The sequence below is a fragment of the Mus musculus genome, chromosome 15 (genome assembly GCF_000001635.26).
Source record: "Mus musculus strain C57BL/6J chromosome 15, GRCm38.p6 C57BL/6J".
Taxonomy (NCBI): domain Eukaryota; kingdom Metazoa; phylum Chordata; class Mammalia; order Rodentia; family Muridae; genus Mus; species Mus musculus.
In genome coordinates, this window is record NC_000081.6 from 54,914,824 (window position 1) to 54,938,583 (window position 23,760).

Below are 23,760 nucleotides of genomic sequence, written 5' to 3' on the forward strand. Positions count from 1 at the left end.
CCGCCACTCCGCCACTCCGCCACTCCGCCACTCCGCCACTCCGCCACTCCGCCACTCCGCCACAAGCTGGAATGCTTCCACCTCCCTCTTTTGGAATACCTAACCCATTCACTCTCATTGTCCTTTCTTGACTTAGCTGCCCCTCACCCTTTTTCTGAGGGCTTTCACATCATCCCTTAGCAAGCACGAGTTAATACACAGATCTCTGTGGCAGCTTTCACTGCTTCCTAAGTATAGAACTTTCTAGTCTCCCCCTCTTCATAGCTGCTGGGCCAGATCTCGGGGGGGGGGGGGGGGGGGGGGGGGATGTGCTCTAGAGGTAGGGGACAGAGACAGAGGAAGAAATGGATAAAGGGGTCCACCTGGCAAGTTGGCAAACACCTGCCCTCAGGAAACACTGTGTCAATAAACACAATATATTCATATGTAGAAAGACTTCACCAACTGCAGGAAAACAGAATTCTGTCATTTAAATGGAAACTTAACATTTTTAAATTAATCTCTAGACCCTTTAAATAGCTCTCAATGTAGTTAATTACATAAATCCGAATAATTTGCAAACCTGCCAGCAAACAAGAACCTTGTCAACTTCCAATCAGGTACTATTTGTTGACTATCAACTACAAACGTAGATACCAGCCCCACCCTTAATCAGACATCTTCTCTAACTCACATTCAGAACGCAGAAGCTTCGTCACCCACCTTCCCCGCCGTACATTATGCTCAGTGGCATTTTGCTATAAAAATCTATCTTCTAGTTGAAGAATCAAACCAGTACCTTGCCTGTCAGCCAGCTGCGGTGCAGCTAAGATTTTAGAACATCACAACACAACTGCGCTACTTATCTGACTAACAGAAGGAGGTTATTTGTTGGATTCGATTGGTTGATACAGGGTCTCTCAGTGTAGTCCAGAAGAGCCTCAAATTTGCGACCTTCCTGCCTCAGGCTCCCTATTCTTGGAATTAGAACCATTAGCTAAGTTAATTATAGCCATTAACTAAGTACTGCATTCGTTAGTAAAGCACTTAAGTAAAGAGTTTTCAAATTTTATAGAGGCTGTAAATTTTGGGTGTTGTCTTCCAATCACGATTTTGAAAGACTGGTTGATTTTTATCAGTTTAAAAAATCTCGTGATTTTTTTATGGGATTCTTGTGTGTGTGTGTGTGTGTGTGTGTGTGTGTGTGTGTGCGCGCGCGCATCTTTATGTTTCATGTACTTTTTCTTTGGCTCTTTTTCTTCTGTTTGTTTTGTCCTATGCTTGTTTGCTTGCTTGTTTTATCTTACTTTATTATTATTATTTAGATGCCTATTTGTTTTCTAAGGAAAAACAGAAATACTGTGGATTCAGACAGGAGAGGAGGTGGGGAGGACTTAAAAGGAGTTGGGGGAGGGAAACCATAATTGGAATGTACTGTATGAAAAAATCTATTTTCAATAAAAGAAAAATCAAGGAAAACAAAAAAACAAAAAAAAATATGTTGAACAAAGCACACTGAAGTTTCAGATATAGAAACATTATCGAGAATTCTCAGCTGTATTAAAAAAAAATGGAGAAATCACCACCCTGAGCCCCACTCCACAGTCAACTGTAAACCCAATGGCGTCATTGAGTCTTAACTCGGGTGACCTCATTTTATTGACTCAAACTCCTCAAATTCTGTGTTCAGTCTAGCACGCAGTCACGCCGAGTGGTACACCCCATTTGGTCACTGTCCTCACAGAGTGATGGCTGATCATCTCTCAGTTCTAGATCTTCCTGCATTCTGCTGGAATGTTATTGAAAGTGCTCTCAACTGTACACTGAGACTCCTAAAATTATCAAGGAACAAGGGGCTCCTCGTCCCTAGCAACCACTTTGCATTTCCCAATAAAGTTGTTAGCTGTGCTCTTCGTCTCGTATTTACCCACAAATTCGTCACTCCCGTGCTCTTAAACTTTCCTTTCAAGCCCATAAAAATGGCGATAAATTAGACCGAGTTATCAAATTTTTATTATCCAAGTATTCCCAAGCTCACAAATGCCATTTTGTCAGTCAAGAGTCACATGGCTTCTATTTCAAAGAGTGTCCATGGCTACTTGGGGACTGGAAGAGTATTGAAAGGCGCATAGCTTCTGTCACGCAGACTCCTGCACAACTCCAGGCACGCCAATTCCATGTGTGTGCCTGTGTGTAGACAACTGCATGCACACACATTTTCTTTCCATTTTATAGATAAACAGAGTGACCACGTCGGATGTTTAAACAAAGATCTCCAACTCAACTGCACTTATTGTTCCTTTAAAATGCTATTTCTGCCACCCTGCTGACCTTAGTGTCCCTTTTCCAAGCCTTATAACTCACTCTGGTCATTTCACACCTCCTACACATCCCAGGATCTGAAAGAGGTCTCATCCCCCTCCTGCTTCTAGTAGATCATCAGGTCCTAACAAGAAATCCAGCTAAAAAGTGTACTAGTTAATTAATTATAAGTTTTTTTCCATGGTCACAACCTTGGAGCAGACATCTCAGTTCAAAGTGTACCAATGAGAGTATTCATGCATGCAAATGTTCTCAGCTGTTGCCCAGGAACCCTGAGGACTAATCAAGAAGTTGTATGCTTTTGAATGGTGGTTCTTGCTCTGGCCACATATAAATGAACAGTCATTGCGTTTCTTGTTTGTGAAACACCTGATAGCACTGAATTTGCAGGATATCTTTAGAGCCCAAGCATGCTGTGATAAATAAATAAATAAATAAATAAATAAATAAATAAGATCCTAGGATGCTTTCTCTTTTGACTTTTATTTTTTAAAGTGTAGAAAAAGATTCACCCAATGTTCTCTGACTCAAGTTTTGCTAATAGAACCACCTATCACTAGTATTATTTAGGAGGTTCCCCCTTGCAAGTGTAGTTAGCAATTTAAAAAGATAGAAAACCTGTCTACACTCTGCCTTTCCCGATTTCTAAAAGGAATCTTTTGTCTTTTCTACTTAAGCAGAAATGAACCCCAGTGTGTAGACAGCAGGTAAGCTGCATCACAAGAAAGCTTAAGAAGAAAAGCCACATAAGTCTACCAAAATCCTGAAACTCGGATATAAACTGTGTGGTGCCCTAAAACTAAGCTTCACGGAGATGAAGTGAACTATCACTATACACCCTAAGGCTCCAGATACTGATTCCATTAACAAGTCAAGAAGCAGTACTCTGTAGTAGGTCTAACGCTATCTAATTGATCAGCAGTACTGTAGACTAGACTAGTTTCCAGAAGTAATATTGACATTACTTGTCTTGTATCTATTCCCTACAACATATGGAAGTAGTTTATTATATGAGCAGTGTTTTCAGGGACTAATACATTTAATCCATACTTTTCACATTTTCTGGTAGAGATCACACACATTTAATAGGAGATGAAACAGGATGGAGGAAATGTTTTTTTATTATTTTATTTTTAACAATCTAGAAGATAAAGTCTTCTAAACTGATGCTCATTGCTGAGGGCTGAGGCATTACAAGTGACTTGCCTGTGAAAGGAGCACTTATTAATATGGACTCAGGGTCCCAGGCTGGTACTTTGATGATCCATAGTCCAAAAAAAAAAATAATGGCCAAGTTTGAAAATAATGCAGTCATCAAAGAAACAGCATCGATTCCTGCCACTATCATTTAAAGAAAGCAGAAAATTGGTTCCTTTTCCGCACAGTGGAAAGACCCGGCCATGGGCTGTCAGAGCTGCATGCTCAGGCCAAGGACCTAGTCCCCTGTCACAATCAGCCTTAGCGAGGGTCAAAAAGAAGGCTTTGAAGACAGTGTTTGCCTCCAATAAAAACAGCCTTCTCTTCTGGCCCAGCAATCCCTCTCCTCTCTCCCCAAAGAAACACAATGCAGTTTTGTCCCTCAGGCTCCCCGGGGCCACAGTTTTTTAAGATCTGTTTTCACATTCTTTCTCCAAAACACACTGCAGCTCCTTCACCCTCATCACCTACTGTACCTTCAACCTTCTTCTCAAGCCTAAGTCAGATAACTTGCCATGTGGAAGATTCAGTATTCCACTATGCCTCATTTAATAATACACATTTATGGTGGTATAAAGGCAGGTGGTGTTTCATAGAGTGCCAATCAAGAAACACAGAGAAACACCAAATTCCCGGGGAGACAGAAGACATACTGTGATGTCAGAGAAAGGGAAGAAAATATTGCCCCCTAGAGTACCTGTCATTTCGAATGCAATTTTTAATTCTGAAACCATCAGCAGCTCCAATTTCCAGGAAATTAACCAAGCCATTGCTTAAGACCAGGTCAGCTAGGCCCCCTCAGCCTGCACAAACGTTCCTTTATGAAGCCCCACTCCGCTGGGTACAGCCCACTGCAAAGGAGCCCCATTCACTCCAGCTGTGTTAGTTAAGTCAGCTCCGAAAACTCACCTTGCCTTCTTCCAGAAGGAAACACAGCGATCACAGATCTCCTCTCTAAACTCACCTTGAGGGTTCCCCTAGTCTCAGTAAATCTTAGTCCCAAAGTTATAAATAAATTTCTAGTTTCACTTTTAAAAAAAAAAGTTTATTGCCTTTTTTAACTTCCTTTTTTCTCATTCCTAGGATAGAACTTTCTGATAGCAAATAATGTACTTTACACAACACAGCCGTCTCAACCCTCTGTACCACCACGTGGAACCTGTCAGCCCCATCCTTCTCCAACATTAAAGCGATAACCTATTCTCACCTTGGGCTAAATGTATCGCCCTGCACAGTACTGTTAAAGAAACAAAACTGCTAATAACGGATACTCTTACCTGTGGGAGGTCCTTCATCCCATTCGGCCCTCTTAATTCGACTTGCTGTGAATCCTAAGCAGAGATTGACGCCGATGGCAAAAGTGAACAAGGATATTACCTAAGGGGATAAGGAGATCAAGTTGTCAAACACAACTAGATTAGATGCATTCAAAGTGCATGGAAGCAGTTCAGATGACCCTAACAACCCGAATCCTGCCAATTCGGAAAGGCATTCTCAGATGATGTCTGAATTTGAACAAGGAAAAAGAAAAAAGAAAAAAAATCGAATTCAAATGGTAGTGATCGGAGAGATTCGGCACCTCGCTAGTCACCGTACCATCCTCCTACCTGGTATGACCCGAAACAGCCTTGTCTTGCCATGCCGAGGGATTCTTGGAAAACCTCTGCAGGGTGTTCTCTGCTTGCCCTGAATGCTCTGCTTTCGGGGCTCTGCGTTCAGGCTGTTAACTCCAAGCAATCCCACCTGGGAAGTTGACAGGCGCATCTGATTCGTGCAGAGCTCGATTTCATCACAGTTGGTTCACAAATTGCAACTCTGAGCAGAAGAGGCTTAAGGCAACATCCTTCTTGGCCCCACCCCCCGACCGGCCCCTCCCCTTGAACAGACACTTTCATGTGGTATCCTTTGGCAACCGGAGGACTTCTTGTGTAGCTGTGGCCAATAACAGTGCATGTTCGATTTTTTTTTTCTTCCCTCTCAAATACATGGTTTGTCAAAAGAGAAACCAAATGTACTTTATCCGATAAAAATGAATCAGAGCTGCCCAGAATTTCCCATCAGCTCGAAGCGTTTACTATGTAGTTATTTGATGCCCTCAACCCCCCAACTTCAGGGTTTTTTTTTTAAACAAGGGGGGGGGGTACAATTTATAAACCAAACAAATCTCTGTCTTTACCATTTGTTTATTTTTCTGGCAGTTGGAATGACCCTGTATCTATATAAATACATTGTCAGCTACTTCTGATTCCTTGGGAGCTTCACACAATGGGAGCTTCCAAAATTGCAACTCACACGAGAGATAACATTATTTTCCCTTCATGTTGTTAAATTTTACACTAGTAACTTTTATCAAAATACTGGGGCTGCCAGCTTAAGCTGCATAAAGCCCTTCTGAGTATGAGAAACAGACAATATCATTCCAGTCTCTACCCATTCCTGACAAAAGTCAGCTTGTCTGTGGAGTGGGGGTGGGGTAGGACGCAGGCATAAAGGACAGTAGGGGAGGGAGCTTCATTAGCCTTGAATTTAGCTTGAAAGTGGCAATGGCTGCAAGAATTCCTGTCAAATGCGCATCTCCTTTGAAGAGACTGTCCCGGGAGGCTCTTGTGTGTGTTGAAGCTTCTATCCTAAGCAATTTTGCAACTTGGCAACCACACCAAATTTAGAAGCCTCTAAATCGGAAAGTCGTTTCCATATTATATGCCTTTAGGATTCAAATGAGGGGAGGCTTGTTTTTGGCTTTCCCCTACCGGGCCCCTTGACGATCATTCTTGCAGAGCACATATGTGCATACGTAAACAAACAGGAACCTTCCAGGCAGCAACTGCTTAAAGGAAGCCCCCGTGGCTCTGCTCGCATAAAACCCGATAGCACAAAAGCCAAGAGCTTGTTTACGTGGATCGCAGAGTAAGCCTGGGTTTCATTAGAAACTCTAGAATTTAGTAAACAGCTCATTGAAAAGAAGAAGAGACACTGCCAGACACTCAGTGGCTCTTCTAGGATCCTCTTAGCTTTGGACTCTCGCAGAGCGGGCAGGCTATGAATTTATCTACAAGCCTCTTGCTTTAGTCTGTATGCCAAGCTAAACTGATCTGGAGTTCATTATTTAGCAAGGCTTCTAAAAGATGTTAACCCCATGTAAGGTTTTTCTACTATATATTCCATCTCGAGATGCAAATCTGCTGTTCTCAGGGAAATCTGTAAACCAAAAGGAAATCATTGGGTCTGCACTGTTATTTCAGTGTACCCTGCATGCTACAGAGGATCTGAAAACAAATGGCCTCCTTTTCTCTCCAGCCTCCCCAGCCTGTAGGTCCCAGAAACTTGAGACTTTCTCTGACATAGAAACCCATCTCTAAGAAAACCTAGGCTCTCCTTGGAAGGAAAAAAAAATACAGCTCAGAAACTGAAGATCATTTTGTATTTTGTTGTTTTATTTTTATGGAAAGCAAACTAGCTGTGCAGGAGAGAGGGGGCCACAAAGCGTGAGAGCAAGTTGGTCACGTATATCATGATCTGTACAGCACTGGATTACCCATTGATCGAAAAGGATCAAGATGAGCCACTGTTTCTGTGAGCCATTCTGCCAAAGAATTGTATTTTCACCCAGATCACTGTGCATCAGGGACTGGACAAAGCATGCACACATGAGCATGCACACACCTACATACACGTGCATATATACAAATATACACATGCACACACATACACATGTACATACACATACATGTGTACACATAAACATGCACATACACATATAAGAATATACACAGGTGTCTAAATGCATACACACCATCTAGCTATAGTTAAGCAAATTGTGTGTGTGTGTGTTTTATATGTGCATATGTATATGAAGGTATATGTGCTTTCCATGTGTGGAAGCCACAGAAGGGCTTTGAGTGTCCTTCCTTATTACTCTGTCCCTTATTCTGTTGAAATAGGGAGTCTCACTGAAGCCCGAGCCAGGCTAGCAGCCAGAAGTCCTCAGCAATTCTCATGTCTCCACCCCCAACAGGGCTGCTGGGCAAGACAGAAAGCAAGCAGATTTTTACTACAAGGTAATCATTATAGATTAGGCAGTCAGGAGGATAGCCTTATCTTGGCATCGAATCAACTGTAAAACACAATTAACTCTCATTATCTCAAATAAAGAAAACTCTGAGCCTGGTAATGTAGACAATAGGTCAAAAAAAATCCACCTAAAATACTAGACTACAGTACAAAATATTTCAAAAGAAATAAAGCTCACCTGTTATTGTGTTTAAGGTTTTGACACACATCGCTGGCTGGCTCAATACAGCAAAAAGAATATAGGGGCGAAAAAAAGCTGTAAACGTCCAGTGTGGCTTATGAACCCAGCATATTTCAGAGAACACTGCCCTCTGGCAGAGAAAACCCTAACCCTGTAAATACCTGGTAAGCAACTTGGCCTCAAGAACACTCTAGTCTCCAACGTTATGGCCCATAAGGATCCCCCTGAGGAGCAGGTATTAAAATGTGATATGTATGCCTTGTCCCGAGATTCTACTCCACTGGTTCTAAGGGGTAAGAGAAGAAAGGAGACTTTAGGGGACAGACAAGAAGGACACAATGGTTTGTTCTGATACAAGCCATGCAAGGACCACATTTAGGAAAACATAAGAATAAACGACAGTGACTTGATTGTCAGTGCCTCACATGTCGAACGGCTGGACCTAATTCATAATCTAATTTTAATCTATTACTAATAGTGTTCACTGGACTTTAACTTTCCATCTCTCAATGACAAGCTGGGGCGCTCCAGCAGGGGAGTATTCTGGATGCTGGGAACTTCAGAGCAGTGACTTATTTACTTTGCTGTTTATACAAAGCAGCAGTGTGTTGCTTGATTGCGATACAGCAGTTGCATTTACAGAAATGCACAGTCTATCTTTTCATGAAAGGGTTCTATGGCTCCTTGTTCTCAAGCCCTGACCAAGATAAGAAGGTTTGGGGTGACCCCGTGAGGTTTGAAAGCTGTGTGACTGACACTTGTCATTCTCACTGCCAATTCTGAAACTGTCTGGAACTCACTAAAACTTTGTCCATGTCCTGTTTGTTTCTCATTATGCTGAACTGCCTTGAGTTGGCTTCGTATCGCTCCAACTGTAACTACAACAAAACACCATGACCATTAGAAAATGGCACTCCTGTGTATTTCCCCCAAATCTAGTTGAAAAGTCATGATGTCTTGTCTTTTAAATTCTGTTTTGGCTGAGGACAACTAGAAAATTCAGAATTCGCAAAATGAACAACAGTCTTTGTTTCCCAACCTAACGGGCAGAATGCTTTGACAGCTAAAAGAATAACAAGCTGGCTCACTGCTTCCACAATTCTGGACTGCAGATGGGACTTAAGATGCTAAGTTGCAAGAGTGAGGTTTTAGGAATAATGTATGTTCCAGGCATTAACCAGAAGAGAAAAGGCAAGCTTCAATACAAATGCCAAGAGGGCTTGTTCTCTTAATTAGCACACAATTTAAAGCTGAAATCAATACCGTCATGTTTCTCAGAGGATTTAATTTATGTTGTAACTATGTGTTACACAGACTGTGTATGTGTTATACATCGAACAAGAATTGCACACACATTGATCTGTGAGTAACCGTTCATCATTCAATATTCACTAGTTCTTATGTGTGCTAAGCATTGTTCTCAGTACACAAGGAAGGTGAACCAGACATCAGCTATGTCCTCTGCATTCAACTAGATGCAGAGGTATGTGTAAAATAAAACCTGTGGTCTTTGCAGACATGTAAAGTTGGTGATCTTTTGAGAAGACAGAATTTAGGTTTCATCTAGTTAAGAGGCTCACAGAAGACTTTGTACAGTCAATGGAGCTGTGATTTGAAGGGTAGGGGCAAATGGTCAGATTCAGAGAGTACGAAGAATTCTAGGCAGAGGGAACCCAATGTGCAAAAATTATATGTAGGATGAAGGTAAAATTCATGAAGACCAAAAACCAGCCAGCTTAAATGAGGTTTGGAGAACCAGCGTGGGCAGAAGTGACGCCAGAGTGCAGAGGTTAAGGAAGGCCAGTCATGTGGCTTTTCAAAGGTAGCCGGAATGGCATTATCTTTATCCTTAAAGCAACAGAAAGCCCTTAGAAGGCTTAAGAAGGTAGGGGTTTAATCAGATTTTAAAGCTAATCTCTTTCAAGTGTGAATACAATTTGCAAGGAATCAAGAATGGATACAATCATTGGGCTTAAAAGAATGACATTCAGCCAGCACCAGGGAGTCCCTGGTCGGTGTGGACAGGAAGAAAGGCTAGGAGTAAGGAGAAAGATCTAGAAATAAACCAGATGGGGGAGTTGAAGGGCTAGTGAGTTTTTTTTTTTTTTTTTTTTTAAAGATTTATTTATTTATTATATGTAAGTACACTGTAGCTGTCTTCAGACACTCCAGAAGAGGGCATCAGATCTTGTTACAGATGGTTGTGAGCCACCATGTGGTTGCTGGGATTTGAACTCCGGACCTTCAGAAGAGCAGTCGGGTGCTCTTACCCACTGAGCCATCTCACCAGCCCCGTGGGCTAGTGAGTTTTAAGGATGACTTTGGAGTTAACGAATACTTACCAATTACCATGACCACATATCATCTTAGGAAAGTCCCGTATTGTGTCTGCATTGGAATATGTAAATGTGTCTAAATGGGACACACACACAGCTGGGAAGATGGCTCAGTGGGAAATCATGTGCCTCGTGGGTGTGAGGAATTGCATTTGGAGCCTCAGAACCCATGTAAAAAGCTGGTGTTAGTGATGCGTCTGTGTCTCCAGTGTTCCCCTAGGAGAGTAGTAGAGAAAAGAGAATCCCCAGGATCCCACAGGCTGCCCTGTGTACACAGCACAGAACAAAAAAAGAGACCCTGCTTCAACACCCAAAGTTGTCCTCTGACCTCCACACGTGCATCTTAACAAATATGTACCCATACTCACACCCATGAACACACACACACACACACACACACACACACACACACACAGAGGGGTCTATCAGTTAATGCCTTAGGATTGGTAAAGAAAGAAAGAAAGAAAGAAAGAAAGAAAGAAAGAAAGAAAGAAAGAAAGAAAGAAAGAAAGAAAGAAAGAAAGAAAGAAAGAAAGAGAGAGAGAGAGGGGGGGAGGGGGGAGGAAGGAAGGAAGGAAAGGAAAGGAAAGGAAAGGAAAGGAAAGGAAAGGAAAGGAAAGGAAAGGAAAGGAAAGGAAAGGAAAGGAAAGGAAAGGAAAGGAAGAAAGAATACACACAGCTGGTAGTTTAAAACATTTGTCAAGAATTTTCAAAACCATCTGAGGCAGCTGATGGAGAATAATGTGCCCTGAGACCTTGAACATAATAAACTCATAACAAAAGGGGTTTGAAAGAATTAGCCTCAGGAAGTTAAGTCAGCTTTGCTTCTAACTCTAGTTGATAATAAAACATTTTAAAAATTAAAAACACTATTTAACTGTTTAGTGTCACCTGCATGTTCAAGAGTCCAGCAAAGAGAAAGACTGTGCCCACTCGGGGACCCACAGGAGACCCTTTATCTTAGGTGACTCTGACATTGTGTACCATACCATTCATGGAAGGGTAGGAAGATGACTACTGAGAACTGTGTCTGGTTTTCTGTTTGTTTTCCTTCAACAGATTTTTATATCCTCTCTCTCTTTTTAAATTATGTATATTTTAATGTTAGTACATTTTTCCTTTTTTTATTTTTTATTTATTTATTTATTTTGTGAGACAGGGTCTCACTCTTTAGCTCTGGCTGTCCTAGAACTCACTGTAGAGACTAGGCTGGCCTCAAACTCCTACAGATCTGCCTGCCTCTGCCTCTTGAGTGCTTGGGTTAAAGGTGTGCAACACCATGTCCAGCTTTATTTTTTTGTGTGGTGTGTTGGGAGTGGTGGGAGTGGTGGTGCTACTGGTGTGTGTGTGTGTGTGTGTGTGTGTGTGTGTGTGTGTGTGTATACCACAGCACAAGTGTGAAGATTACAGGACAACTTGAAGGAATCTGTTCTTGCCTTCTAACATGTGGGTCCCAGGGACTCAAGTCAGATTATCAGGCTTAGTGGCAAACTCCTTTACTCACTGAGCCATCTTGTTCCCCCAAGGTAACTGGTTTTTTTCAACAGTTTCAACATAGGATTGACAATTTCCTTCTAGTATCTTTAAGCAGAAAAAAGTGAGGTGCAAAGAGTATGTGACATCTCTGAAATGGAAGAGTAAATGACTAAACCAGAGCTGAATGCCAGGTCTTCTAAACCAGTGTTGCCACCTGCCACCCCCCACCCACTAGAACCTGACATCTCTCTGTTACACCACACAAGGGGCTCAACTTAACACATCCAAAAATCCAGCTACCAGCTTTGGAACCACTTGTTCTATTGCAATACTTGCTTGCCTTGTTCCTGATCAGGTATCACATCTAGAGACTTGATTCATTGAATACAACTATTGCCATCATTTCTTGGAGCTTGCTGAGTGCTCTCAGTGTTTAAGTTCCCTTCTTCTATGGCAACATTTCTTTGTGTCCCTCATCTTCCTTGAGACATACCTTAGGAGGTCCAATCATAATTCCTTTTGCTGTTTTCCATCTCCTTCACGTACCATTTCATGGATCAAATCTGCGACTCAACCCTACAAATTACCCAGAGAGTCCTAGATATGATACATAGTTGACAAACTTCCTCTGAAACTTCAAGCCTTCTCACTGCCTCTTTTCATAGCAGGTCTTGAAGTGTGATCCTTGGACCAGCAGAGTCAGAATGTTCTGGAAGCTTACGAGCACACCCATCCTTGAAGCCTACCTCAGGTCAACTGACTCAGGAAACTTAGGGCAGAAAGCACATCTGGCTACTCTGGTGGAAGTGTGAGAACCTCTGACACCCAACTCCTCACCAGGCAGATAGCACCCTAACACTTGCCCATCAAGACTGCAGTCTCTAGATCCAGTTCGAAACTCTTGCCCTGCTTAACTATGAGACCTTATGTGACCTCCGTACTCCTCTATCCCCAGACTCAGTTTTCCCATGAGTATCCATCTCGGGATTCTTCAGAGTATTATGGCAAGTAATCCATGCAAATCACCAAACACAATGCCTGTTATTATTAACACAAATAATGCTTAATAAGTGGTAATTTTCTTAATAAGAAAAATGCTTGCTATTTCTTGATTAAGTTGTGTTCTTGCACACCTCCATTTCTTAATACAGGTTGCTGCTTTGCCCTCAAATGATCTCTTCACTTAATCTCCCTGGTAAAGCCTAATATATTTATGAAAACGAGTCACATGACACTATGACCTCCCCTGACCTACTCATCCAATGGACAGCAATGGGCTCTCCTCTCCTCTCTTCTTGGATTTTCTTGAACTTCTCACACAGCTCTAGCCCTTGTAGGACTTCAGATGCAAAGATCTGGTATCCACACACCTCCCACTGCTCTGCAGCCTACCTGGGATGTAACAGGCAAATGATAATGCATTGATGAATGAACCACTGGGCACCAGGGACCTTTGATTACAGTTCTCGCTCTCTTACTGTAAGTTCTAGTTTATTGATCTGCAAAACAAGTTTGTTGGACTATCGTGGTAGATTTTGGTTCTTCCCAAAAAACAATTAGACTTTTTTATTAAGATGAAACAAATAATGAGGACTAAATCTGGAACTGCCTAACTTGAGATAAGGACGGGGAGCCAGGATTTCACCTTACCAGCCAGCTCTCTCACCCTGAGACACCTCCTCAGGTTCTTGATCGAGTAACAAGTGTAAGTTGAAAAAGGAAATCAATATGTTATCTCCATTATTCAAATGTTGTTGTAAACAATCTCTTATCTGAGGTATTCTGATTCCCAAACCCAAGCCCAAATCTCACCCTCCACAGCAGACCTCTCATTGATGACTGGCAGAAACACCTCAGACAACAGCTTCTATAAGGAGTCCAAGTTCATGTCTGCTTGCACGGTTCTGCAGCCCAAGGTCTTCTTCTCATCACACTCATCCAAATCCTAACTCATAACCATCTCCAAGCCTCAACAACGGCAGGAAAACACACCTCACAGCAGAAGAACCCACTGTGCAGCCTTCAAGAACCCAGAGAACCTACCCAGGATAGGTCTTTGATCTCCAGAGTTTCCTGACTCCCGGGGTTTTCCGTCTGTTTGATTGCTTGTTTTAGTATCTTTTCTCTCATTAGTAAAAGTATAATCCCTCAGAGAACAGGCGAAACAAACAATACAGTAAACAAGAGAAGAATTAGAATTCTAGATTCCAATAGGATCCCAACTCTCAAGATGAGGCTCAGCTTCTCTAAATGACTCATTTCTGTAAAAAGAAAGAGTTCTTATAATGTAATCCCATAGGAAGAACACCAAAACCAACCAACCAGACCCCCACCCCAACCTTGCAGAGCTCCCAGGGACTAAACCAGCAACCAAAGAGTACAGATGGAGGTACCCATGGCTCTGGCTGCATATGACCTTGCTGAGCATCAGAGAAAGGAAAGGCCCTTGGTCCTGTGAAGGCTCGATGCCCCAGTGTAGGGGAATGCAAGGGCGGGGAGATGGGAGTGGGTGGGTGAGTGGGGGAACACCCTCATAGAAGTAGGGGGAAGGGTGGGGGGACTTAAGGGGAGGGGGACTGGAAAGGGGATAACATTTGAAATGTAAATAAAGAAAATATCCAATAAAAAAAGATTTATGTGAAAACCAAATTATATAATAGATTAAGCAAGTAACCAAGTGCTTTGAAACATAAGACATGAACGCATTCGCTAACCAAGTACCCCGTTCAGAAGAATAAGATCTCCATCACCTCCCCTGACATTCTCAGTGTCTTACCAAGAATTGGACCCAAGATAGGCACTTAGCAGTACTACAGGTTCTAGGGAACATAAGATCAACTTACAATGTTGCAAACCTCCCATTCCACTTTCTCTCAGACCCCAAGAGGTAACGTGCAGTCCCTGTTTGGCAAAGCTGGGTTGTTTCTAGACACAGCTTTGAAGACATGAGATCAACCCCAGTAGTCAATACTCATGTAGAAAGTGCTGCATTGAGTTTCTGCTGAGGAACTGTTTGAGTCCCCAATCTTGGTTTCCTGGAATGCCAAGGCAAGTGTTTCCAGCACAGTGGCCTCTCTGGAGAGGAAGCTCAGCTGTCACTCCTGTGGTTCCCCTTCTAGCAAGCCAGGGTTTGTGAGACTCAGCAAAGACAGAGCAGAGGGGAACTTCTCTTCCCTAAAGAAGTGGGGGGGGGGGGGATGGGGAGGACTACACAGCTAACATCACCGTAACTATTGGTCAAAGACTGGATGACTGCTTTCCCCCAAGATGAGGAACAATGAAAGCATATGCTCTTTTGCCAATCTCTATTCTATTACCATTTTGCTGCCAAAATGAGGAAGCGAGCACATACCAGTGAGGATGCTCCTGGAAAAACGCCACACCAAGGGAAAGAAGCCTTTACAAAGCCACCTACCGTATTGTCTCATGGGGGGAAAAACATCCGCAGTAGGAAACAACTTAGAGAATGGGGGTCCAGGGTTGTGAGGCAGTGTAAGAGGGGCTGCTCTCTAATAGGAGCTTGGAGTCACATGTAACGAAACACTCTAGAATTGTATAATGGTATTTGAACATTTCACACTGGAAAGGATATATTGTCATCTGTATGTGTTTGCAGGATGATATCGTTATGTGGGTCTCCTCACCATCGTGGATTGTTGGCTTATGCTCCATGTGGGCAGTGGGAGGGAGCAGAGACACTGAGTAGAGGGTTCAGAAGCTCTGGAAGTACTTATGGTGGGTAACTAAACCACTAAACCGGGACCAGCAATCAAGAGGCAAATCAATTCTACCTAGGTTGATTCAAGCCTTATAAAGTTTTGGGAGATTGAGGGTAGGAACATCCAGGAAGGGCAAAGGTCATTTGCTGGGGGGTTAGGGTCCCTGAAATGCCTCATTAGCATAGGGAAGCATTTCAGGAATTTCAGGTGCTAGCTGAACAGGTTTTATCAGAAGAAGGGACATTGACCCTGTAATCTAATTGAGGCTGCATAATATTCCTCAGATAGAGGCTCCAGACAAGGTCAGAGAAGGAAAAGTCCTGTCAATCATGGAGTTTCCTGTATTGAGGTAAGCCCAGAGGCTATCTGGTCATGGTAGACTTCCACCTTATTTAGCAGAGTTTTCCCACATCTTTAAAACACACACACACACACACACACACACACACACACACATACACACACCTACTAGCAGCCTGGTATAGTAGTGGGCATCTATGACTCCAGCATTTGGGATGCTGATACAGAAGAATCACAAATACCAAGTCAGCTTAGGATACACACACACACACACACACACACACACACACACGCACACACACACAAAGGCAAACACACATACAAGCCAGTGAAAAAAGAAAATTTCAAAGCATTCTATCCACAGACAACCAGCATTAACTGTTCTCTTAGCTCTGAAGTCTACATATTTAAACTCATCTTCAGGCTCAGCCCACTTACCCTGTTTCCCTAACACCACTCAGGAGGAGTGGAGCCCTTCAACTGTGATCTGTACCTCTGTACCTAGTCTTGTCTGTGAGTGAGGGCCCCGAGGCTCTGTCAGAGCCTTTTCAGCCCCTTCATCAGACCCCATGTTTCATCTGACTGTCAAGAATAGCAGCCTATAAGAGAATTCAGTTCTTGCCCATAACACTTGAACCTTAATGGCAGTGAACTATGAATAATGGGAAAGACAGCTGTGGGGATTTACTGACTTTCCGATCCTATAATTAATGGACCAGAGGGTTCCAAACCACCTGTGACTGCAGATGAAGGCAGTCCATGCAGCAGAGAGAGATTTAATACAGAGCATTAAAGGTATTTTTTAAGTGGATAAATAGATGAAGAACATAGTATGCAAAGGAACCATAAGCAAAGAGTGGGAAATATGAGACAAGGGGCTGATACGATATGACCACTGGCATGGCGCAAACCTCAGATGTGGTAACCAGTCCTCAGAAAGGCCTTGTATTTTCTCAGACAATTTACACTGATCCTCTTGCTTTATGTTCATAGAGCCTTTGTGATATTATCATTGTCAAAATGTGTGAAAACCTCAGATAGATCAGACAATATTCCTAAGGTCTAGTTCCTTTCCCAATGAGGATTAGAAAACCAGCAAGTTCTCCCTGAATGGGGCTCTCTGCTACATGGGGGAGGAGCCGAGTCTCTGCAAAGCAGAGTTAGTGCTAAGTGTATGGAGAGCATAACAGAAACCACAGAGAAACCTCTGGTCTAGGCTGGCCTTGTTGTGACCCCAAAACAGAACTAGCCAGGGGCAAGTGACCGGGATTTTTCAAAACCCATTTCAAAACTCCTGTGCCATCAGAAAACGATTCTGGTCACTGTTAGACAATTTCTGTAGACACGGGAAAACCAACGTTTTACAACTCATATTATATTGACTCAACATAGACGTAGTAAGTGCCCTTCATAAGGTTATCTAATGCTAATGAAAGCTTGCTCCGTATCAGGACTCCTTGGTATCAGGAAAAGCAAGGTTGAATAAATAAATAATAAAACATGTATTATTTGTTTGAGAGATAAAATGCATCAGCCACTATGAGGCAAGGCAACAAATACCAAGTGTTTGGTTTGTGGATACAAGAGATGCTTTGTTCAGAAGAGGCAGGAGGTCCAGCATCTCTGCTGTAGTAGACAGCATCTGATCCTCATTAGAAGGTCAGGTCCTCATTAAAGAGTATCCTCTTGCAGTGAAGCACATAGAGGAAGGAAGTTCATCTGAGAACTTCTATCGGGGGATAGGTGGTAGCTTCCTGGTTCCTGACCGTACGTTTAAAATTCTTACTTGAAGTCAGCATTAGCATGAATGGCTAGCTGTAGACTGGACTACATTTAAATGTATCTCAGCTAGCTGTGGCGGTGCCTGCCTTTAATCCCAGCACTTGGGAGGCAGAGGCAGGCGGATCTCTCTGATTTTGAATCCAACCTGGGGTTTCCACGCAAGCAAGGGGTACATAGTGTGACCTAACTCAAACAACAACAACAATAAATTTAAATATATCTTGATAGTGTGAGATTAAGAAGATGGAAATGAGACAGAGGCAGATTAATCCACCTGGAATAACCTTCTTGAAATGTACATTCTTGTTTATACATCCGTGTAAAGAGAGGCCCACATTAACAAGGACTTTTGCAAAAGGCACCTGGGAGTTGTATGAAAAGCAAGCTCTACTGGTCTCCATGCTTGACTATAGCTCTAAGCAACTCTGCCTGATTTTAGGCTCCTTTAATAGGTAATGACTGCTCAGACACCTCTGGGTATATTCTTTTAAGAAATAACTATTAGGGGCTAGAGAGATAGATCAGTAGTAAGGAGCACTGGCTGTTCTTCCAGAGGACATGGATTCAAGTTTCCCACCCACACAACAGCTCACAATTGTCTGTAACACCAGTTCCAGGGAGTCCGTTGACACCAGACATGCATTGACTTCCAGACGTGTGTGTGTGTGTGTGTGTGTGTGTGTGTGTGTGTGTGTGTGTGTGTGTCTGGGTGGAGTGCAATGGAGAAACAGCAAGAGCCGGTATCAGAATGGGTACTGCTCCCTGCAGAACTTTGCAGGCTATACTGTGAGCCTCACATTTCCTGTTGAGTGTGATGGGAGACGGGGCTGGTAAATGGTGAGACAACTCTTCCTATAACAGCAGCAACAACACATACCGCAGTGACTGTTCAAGAATTCCCACACAGAGTCTCAATTTGGAGGACAATTGACTCAACGCCATCTGAGATTCTTCCTGAGTTCTAGGTACCTACTGTTTCCCTCTCTGTAAAACCTTCTCAAGGAATCCATTCGTCTCACTGTAATAACCAGAAAAGAGTATCCAAAGCAAACTAAACAAACAGACATGTTTGTTCTCCTGGTAAGTAAGGGAAAAGTGAGGACTCCCGTACCTACTTGTTCTAGATAATCCATCTCTTGGGATTAATCCATACAGAGGCTAGAATATGCATGGAACCATAATTAACTGGTATGGCCTATTAACCTATGCCTGCGAAAGGAAAGAGCTTAATAAAAAGGAGAAAGAAACACGGTTCCTAGAATCTTTTGACAGAGGAGAGATGAAGCAATGTCCTTCTGGAATGATCTAGAAAAAGCATCATGCCAGCTGACAATCCTTACATTGTCTGCCCCGTCCGTATAGCTCCTTCACTATGCCTTGGAAACAGTAAGCCAGTATATTTATTAAATCCAACAACTTCAGATTGCCAGCAGAGCAAGACCAGTTATGCAAGAGGGTGCAGAAGTTCTGGGCCTTCCTCTGTCCCGCTAAACTTCTGCTGTGCTTGGGAGAAATGTTATACAACTTACTAATTACCAAAATCCTGGGCTGTCAGCCTTGGTCAGGATCAGAACTTGGATGCTTACTGACCGCGTGGCCTGGAGGGAGTTGGGAAACCTCACTGGACCTCCCGGTCCTCATATGAAAATGCAAAGAATCACAGCATCTTCTTTATACTGTTGTAGGGATTGGATCAAATTATTTGTGTAGTGTCCATTGCTTATAGCAATGGCGGCTGTAAATGAAGCCCCTAGAATGTATCAGACATTGGACAGAAATGATCTTACTAAACATTTTCAATGATCCTGCAAAGCCCATCCTGGATTCAACTTATTTTCAAAGGCACAGAGAAGTTTAAGTCACTTTGCCTAAGTTCACACACCCAGCAAAGGACAAAGCCAGCATTCAAATTCAGGTCTGCTTAACCAGAATCCAGCTTCCAAGAACCTCTCTGTACATTGTACACTGTGGTGGGACATGTTAGCTATATTATCTTTAACAAAGTTCCCCCTACCTTTCATTAGGAGGAGGCATAAGGAATTGTTTGTGAGGACTCTTGACAGTTTGGAAACAGAATTGACTCTGTCCAGGGTAATTTCTCATTTTGCTACCAGAGCAGTTGGGGTCATTTTCCTGGCACGCTCTTTCCCTGTCATCTGACTGATGCAGCTGGTTTTGGACACTCCCTAAGTCTGAAGCTTGAGTAAATGTTGGTCCTAGACTGGTAGCCATGGTCTTTGGTAACAAAAGTCGTGCTTCTCTCCTATTCCCAGTCCTCTTTCTTTTTCTGTTGCTCTTTATCCTTTGGCCCTGAGAATTGATCAAAATTCTGACACATGTGTTTTTGCAATCCACTTCAAGATCAGGATCCTACTATTGATGATGACCCTGTTGTTTGACTCTGCTACAGCACAGTTTGAGACACCAGTGCTAAGAACCAGGATTACCGACAGTCAGAGCTGGGAGTGATCACTCAGTGTAGCTTTATCTCAGACACACCTCATAATCTAACCTCAATAACACCACCATGCTCAGTGTGACCCTGTGGCCTGATTGTTCTCAGAACTGTTCTAGGCTCAAATGACATCAGCAAGTCATGAAAGACCCTGAAAATACCCGCTCGTGGGGCTTTCTCAGCCACTCTTACTGGTTGAGACAGGACTCTGTATAAACAAATACAACAACTGCTGGTCAGAATAATGACTAAATTGACAAGCTGTTAAGAATGATGGCTGCCTGGAGTCTGCTCTAGAGTTGCGGTGGTTAGCCCATGGAAATGATGATAACTTGCAGTTTGAGTGGCTTGCCCATAGTCACCCAGTCAGTGACAGAATGTGACGTTGCAAGATTGTGCAATAATAATAAGAAATACATCAAGAGTGACAATGACATCTCCACATAGTAGGTTAGCTGTGTCTATGCATTATCTTATACATTTTCATTAGTGAGGAAATGAATCAGAAAGATGTTACCATCTGGTCAAGTTTACACTGTTAGATGGTGGTGGAGAAAGGATCAGATCCCAGCCTGAATGGTCCAAAGAGCCAAGTCCCTGCTCTTCACATACTTCCCCCACTGCAAAGATTATGTTGACAAGCTTCTTCAAGACAAGGATTGCACCTCCATCATTTACAAAAAGCTCAGCAATGCCTGGCACAGAAAGAACTGGGCTTCCAGACAGAAATCCAACAGACAAGAACACGACCACCGATTCTAGCTTTCAGTTCTTCCTCTGCCAGTGGAGAGATGAGAAAACTGACAACGCCAACAATACTGTTCTCGATGCAATGGCAACTTGCCAACATCCACCTAACCTCAACCCTCAACCAAACTTGTGACCTGGGCACACACATCGGTCAGTTTATTAGACTCTTTGCTTGCCTTAGAATGAAAGCAATTAATTTATTAGACTCTTGTTTGTCTAAGAACGGGAGCAATCAGCAAGTGGTCTGTGTGTGCCCTGCATGTTAATTGATAGCTGCCCTGCTATGGAGTAAAGGGGGCATTGTAATCACTTTGATGAGCTTGGACACTCTTGTATTATCCCACCTCCAGCCAAACAATGCTTTTCTCAGCAAGCCTGGGCCCTGGTGCTCACAGCTGCACAAAGGGTTTTGGATGCAGCATTTCCACGCACAGCGTAACATCAGAATGGATGAGTAAAGACCTGACTGTTTCTCCCCATTGTTCAAGCTGCTACACAGCTAAATGTAAATATTTGAGAGTGTTTATGCTCATTAAAAGATGTAATGAAAACTAGGCGATCCTTAAGGGTCACACACACAGACACCGTGGCAGCATGCACAAAGCCTGTACAGGTTCAAACTAGACAAAAACCCCAGCATGGAGTAGGGGAAGTAGACACAAAGTCCGACCCCGGACCAAGAGCTCTTTGCAGTTGATACCTGCTAGGAAAGAAAAAAAAAAATCAGTGTTCTCCAATAGAGTGTCACTGAATATATCTATTGCAAGCCAGGGCAGACTCCATGCCCAGGAGTAGTCGGCCAACACAAGCAAACTTGATGTTGTCTTGAATGTTCTTTACTTTGTTTTTGTGCATTTTGTCTAACGGGGTTTTGGTTTTGGTTTGTTTGATTGTTTTTAGTTTATTTTGATTTTCACTTGGGTTTTTTTTTCTTTGTTTACCTGCTTGCTTGCTTGGAAGTTGGGTGGATAGAGAGGTGGGGAGTAGCAGAGAAAAGTCAGGGAGAAGAAAAACAGGATCAGAATATACTGAATGAAAAAAATTAAACACAAAAAATAAGTTAAAAAACCAGGTTAAAAAAATAAAATAAAATAATAATTAAAAATAAAAAATAAAAATAATAAAAAAATAAAATAAAATAACCCAGGTAAATCTATGTCCCAGCTTCACTGTCTTTGCTTACTAACTGCCTGAGTTTCGAAACCATGGCTTACTTCTCTTCTTGTCAAGCCCTCAGATATGAGCCAACAGAGGCCTTCCCTGACCACCCTGTCCCCTCTGTCATATCTTGGTTTTGATGTCCCCTGCGCCCCCCACCATGTTCATGTCTTACAGCATTTGCCTCCTTCCTGCCTCGTGTGCGTCCCCACTGGCTTGGTTTTCCCTCTTCACAGCCCAGGCTTTACACAGTGCTCGGTGCATAGAGACATACAGTAAACACCTGTTGGGTAAATGAATGAGGAAAGTGCATGCTGAAGGAGGAGATGAAAAAGGGACTGGAGTAGTGTCGGGACTTGAGGCACACGAGAAAATGAGTCATGAGGACTGTCTTGCAGCCTTGGTCCCTATGGCAGTTTAAGTGAGAATGTCCCCGTACGGCTCTGGCATTTGAATATTTGCTCTCCAGTTGATGACACTATTTGGAGAGGCTTAGAAGGTAGAGCCTTTCTGGAGGAAGTACGTCACTGGGGACAGGAAATGAGAGCTTAGGGTCTCCCCTTATCTTCAGGTTCCTTTCTCTGCTTCATGATATGGTAGAGGGTGAGCCCTCTCAGCTTCCTACTTTGAATGCCGTGCCTACCACTTGCTGCCACGCCTCCCCACCCTCATGGACTCATCCTGATGGAGCCATAAGCTGAAGTAAACTCTTTTTCTATAAGATGCTCATGGTGTTTATCACAGCAGCAAAAAGAAACTAATACAGTCCTTGGAACATACTGCAGACCTTTCCCTCCATCTCTCTCTCCCTTTTCACCCTTGTTCTGAACTCACAGCTCTCAAGTATTTTCAAGACTCTAGAGAAATGCTGGGCCCAATCCCACAAAAATAATGCTATTTTCTTAGCCTTGTTCCTAGGAATCCAAATGATGGAAAAGCCCAGTTTCTGCTGAATTTCAGTAGAGCCTCTGGGCATCAAAATTGGGACTTGAGTCACTTCATATTAACTATCATTTGACAGTTCATACACAATGTCTCACAGCTTCCATTCTGCATTGAAAACAACCATGTCTCCCAATCACCTCAGAAGATCAGTACATTTTTGTGGTGTTTGCCTTTAAATGTCACTTTGCACAACCTAAAATCCTCAGAGAAGAGAGTCTCAATTGGGGAATCACTTCAATCATGTTTGCCTGTGGCAGGGGAGAGGGGAAGATCATCTTGATTGTTAATTGACTCAGCCCACTGTGGGCAGCACCATACCCTAGGCTGAGCCATGAGTCATGTGATAGAGAAGAAAGCTGGGCCTTGAGAGACGACTCAACATTTAAGAACACTGCTGTTCCTGCAGAGGACTGGGGTCCATTCCCAGCACCCACTTATAAACCACCATGTCAGTAACTCCAGTTTCAGGGGACTTGATCTTCTCTTCTAACTTCTGTGAGTGGGCACACATGGTACACAGAAATATATGTAGAAGAAATACTCATATACATAAAGCAAAATAAACCAAGAGAGAGAAAACACATCTCAAAGTCCTGCCTCTGTGTCTTCCATACAATAACGAACCACAATCTGGGATTGTAAACTAAATAAACCGTTCTCCCCCTAAGTTGCTTTATGTCAGGATATTTTCTCACAGCAACAGAAATGAAGTTAAAACAGCTTGACATATAACATGCAATCATTACCATTCCCAGCACATAGGAGGGTGAGGAATTGAGAAGTTAATTGCTTTTCCTATTTGTAGCTCATCCTTAGGTTGCAGATTGAGGACAATGGCTTATCTTGTATTATTCAGGAAGGTTCCTCCTGGGCTGCTCTGATGGAATCATTTAGTCAATTTGGAGACTCTAGAAGCTAATATTGAGACTATAAATATCAAAGATGATGGAGGGCGGGGGAAGGTCCAGGCCCAACCAGGGGTAGAGGAATGCTGGTAGTGCCTCCCATGAGTCCTTTTCTATGCAGATTAGACCAGTCAAGAGATTAAAAGATGGGGTCCAGCCAAAGTCATAACTTACACAGAAGCTG

The 23,760-nt window shown here is 42.8% G+C and overlaps 1 protein-coding gene across 12 annotated transcripts in view; it reads right to left on the reverse strand.

Moving 5' to 3' along the window:
• Positions 1-23,760, reverse strand: part of Enpp2 (ectonucleotide pyrophosphatase/phosphodiesterase 2) — a 113,889-nt gene that overhangs the window by 75,923 nt on the left and 14,206 nt on the right. For 7 of the 12 annotated variants that reach the window (XM_006520598.3, XM_006520596.3, XM_006520594.3 and 4 more), the window contains exon 2: positions 4,776-4,875. In XM_006520598.3, coding sequence (XP_006520661.1) covers positions 4,776-4,875 — 100 coding nt within the window. Of the gene's footprint in view, positions 1-4,775; positions 4,876-5,105; positions 5,449-23,760 lie in introns of those variants that run through there. The other 5 variants (NM_015744.4, NM_001285994.2, NM_001285995.2 and 2 more) reach the window with 2 other exon arrangements.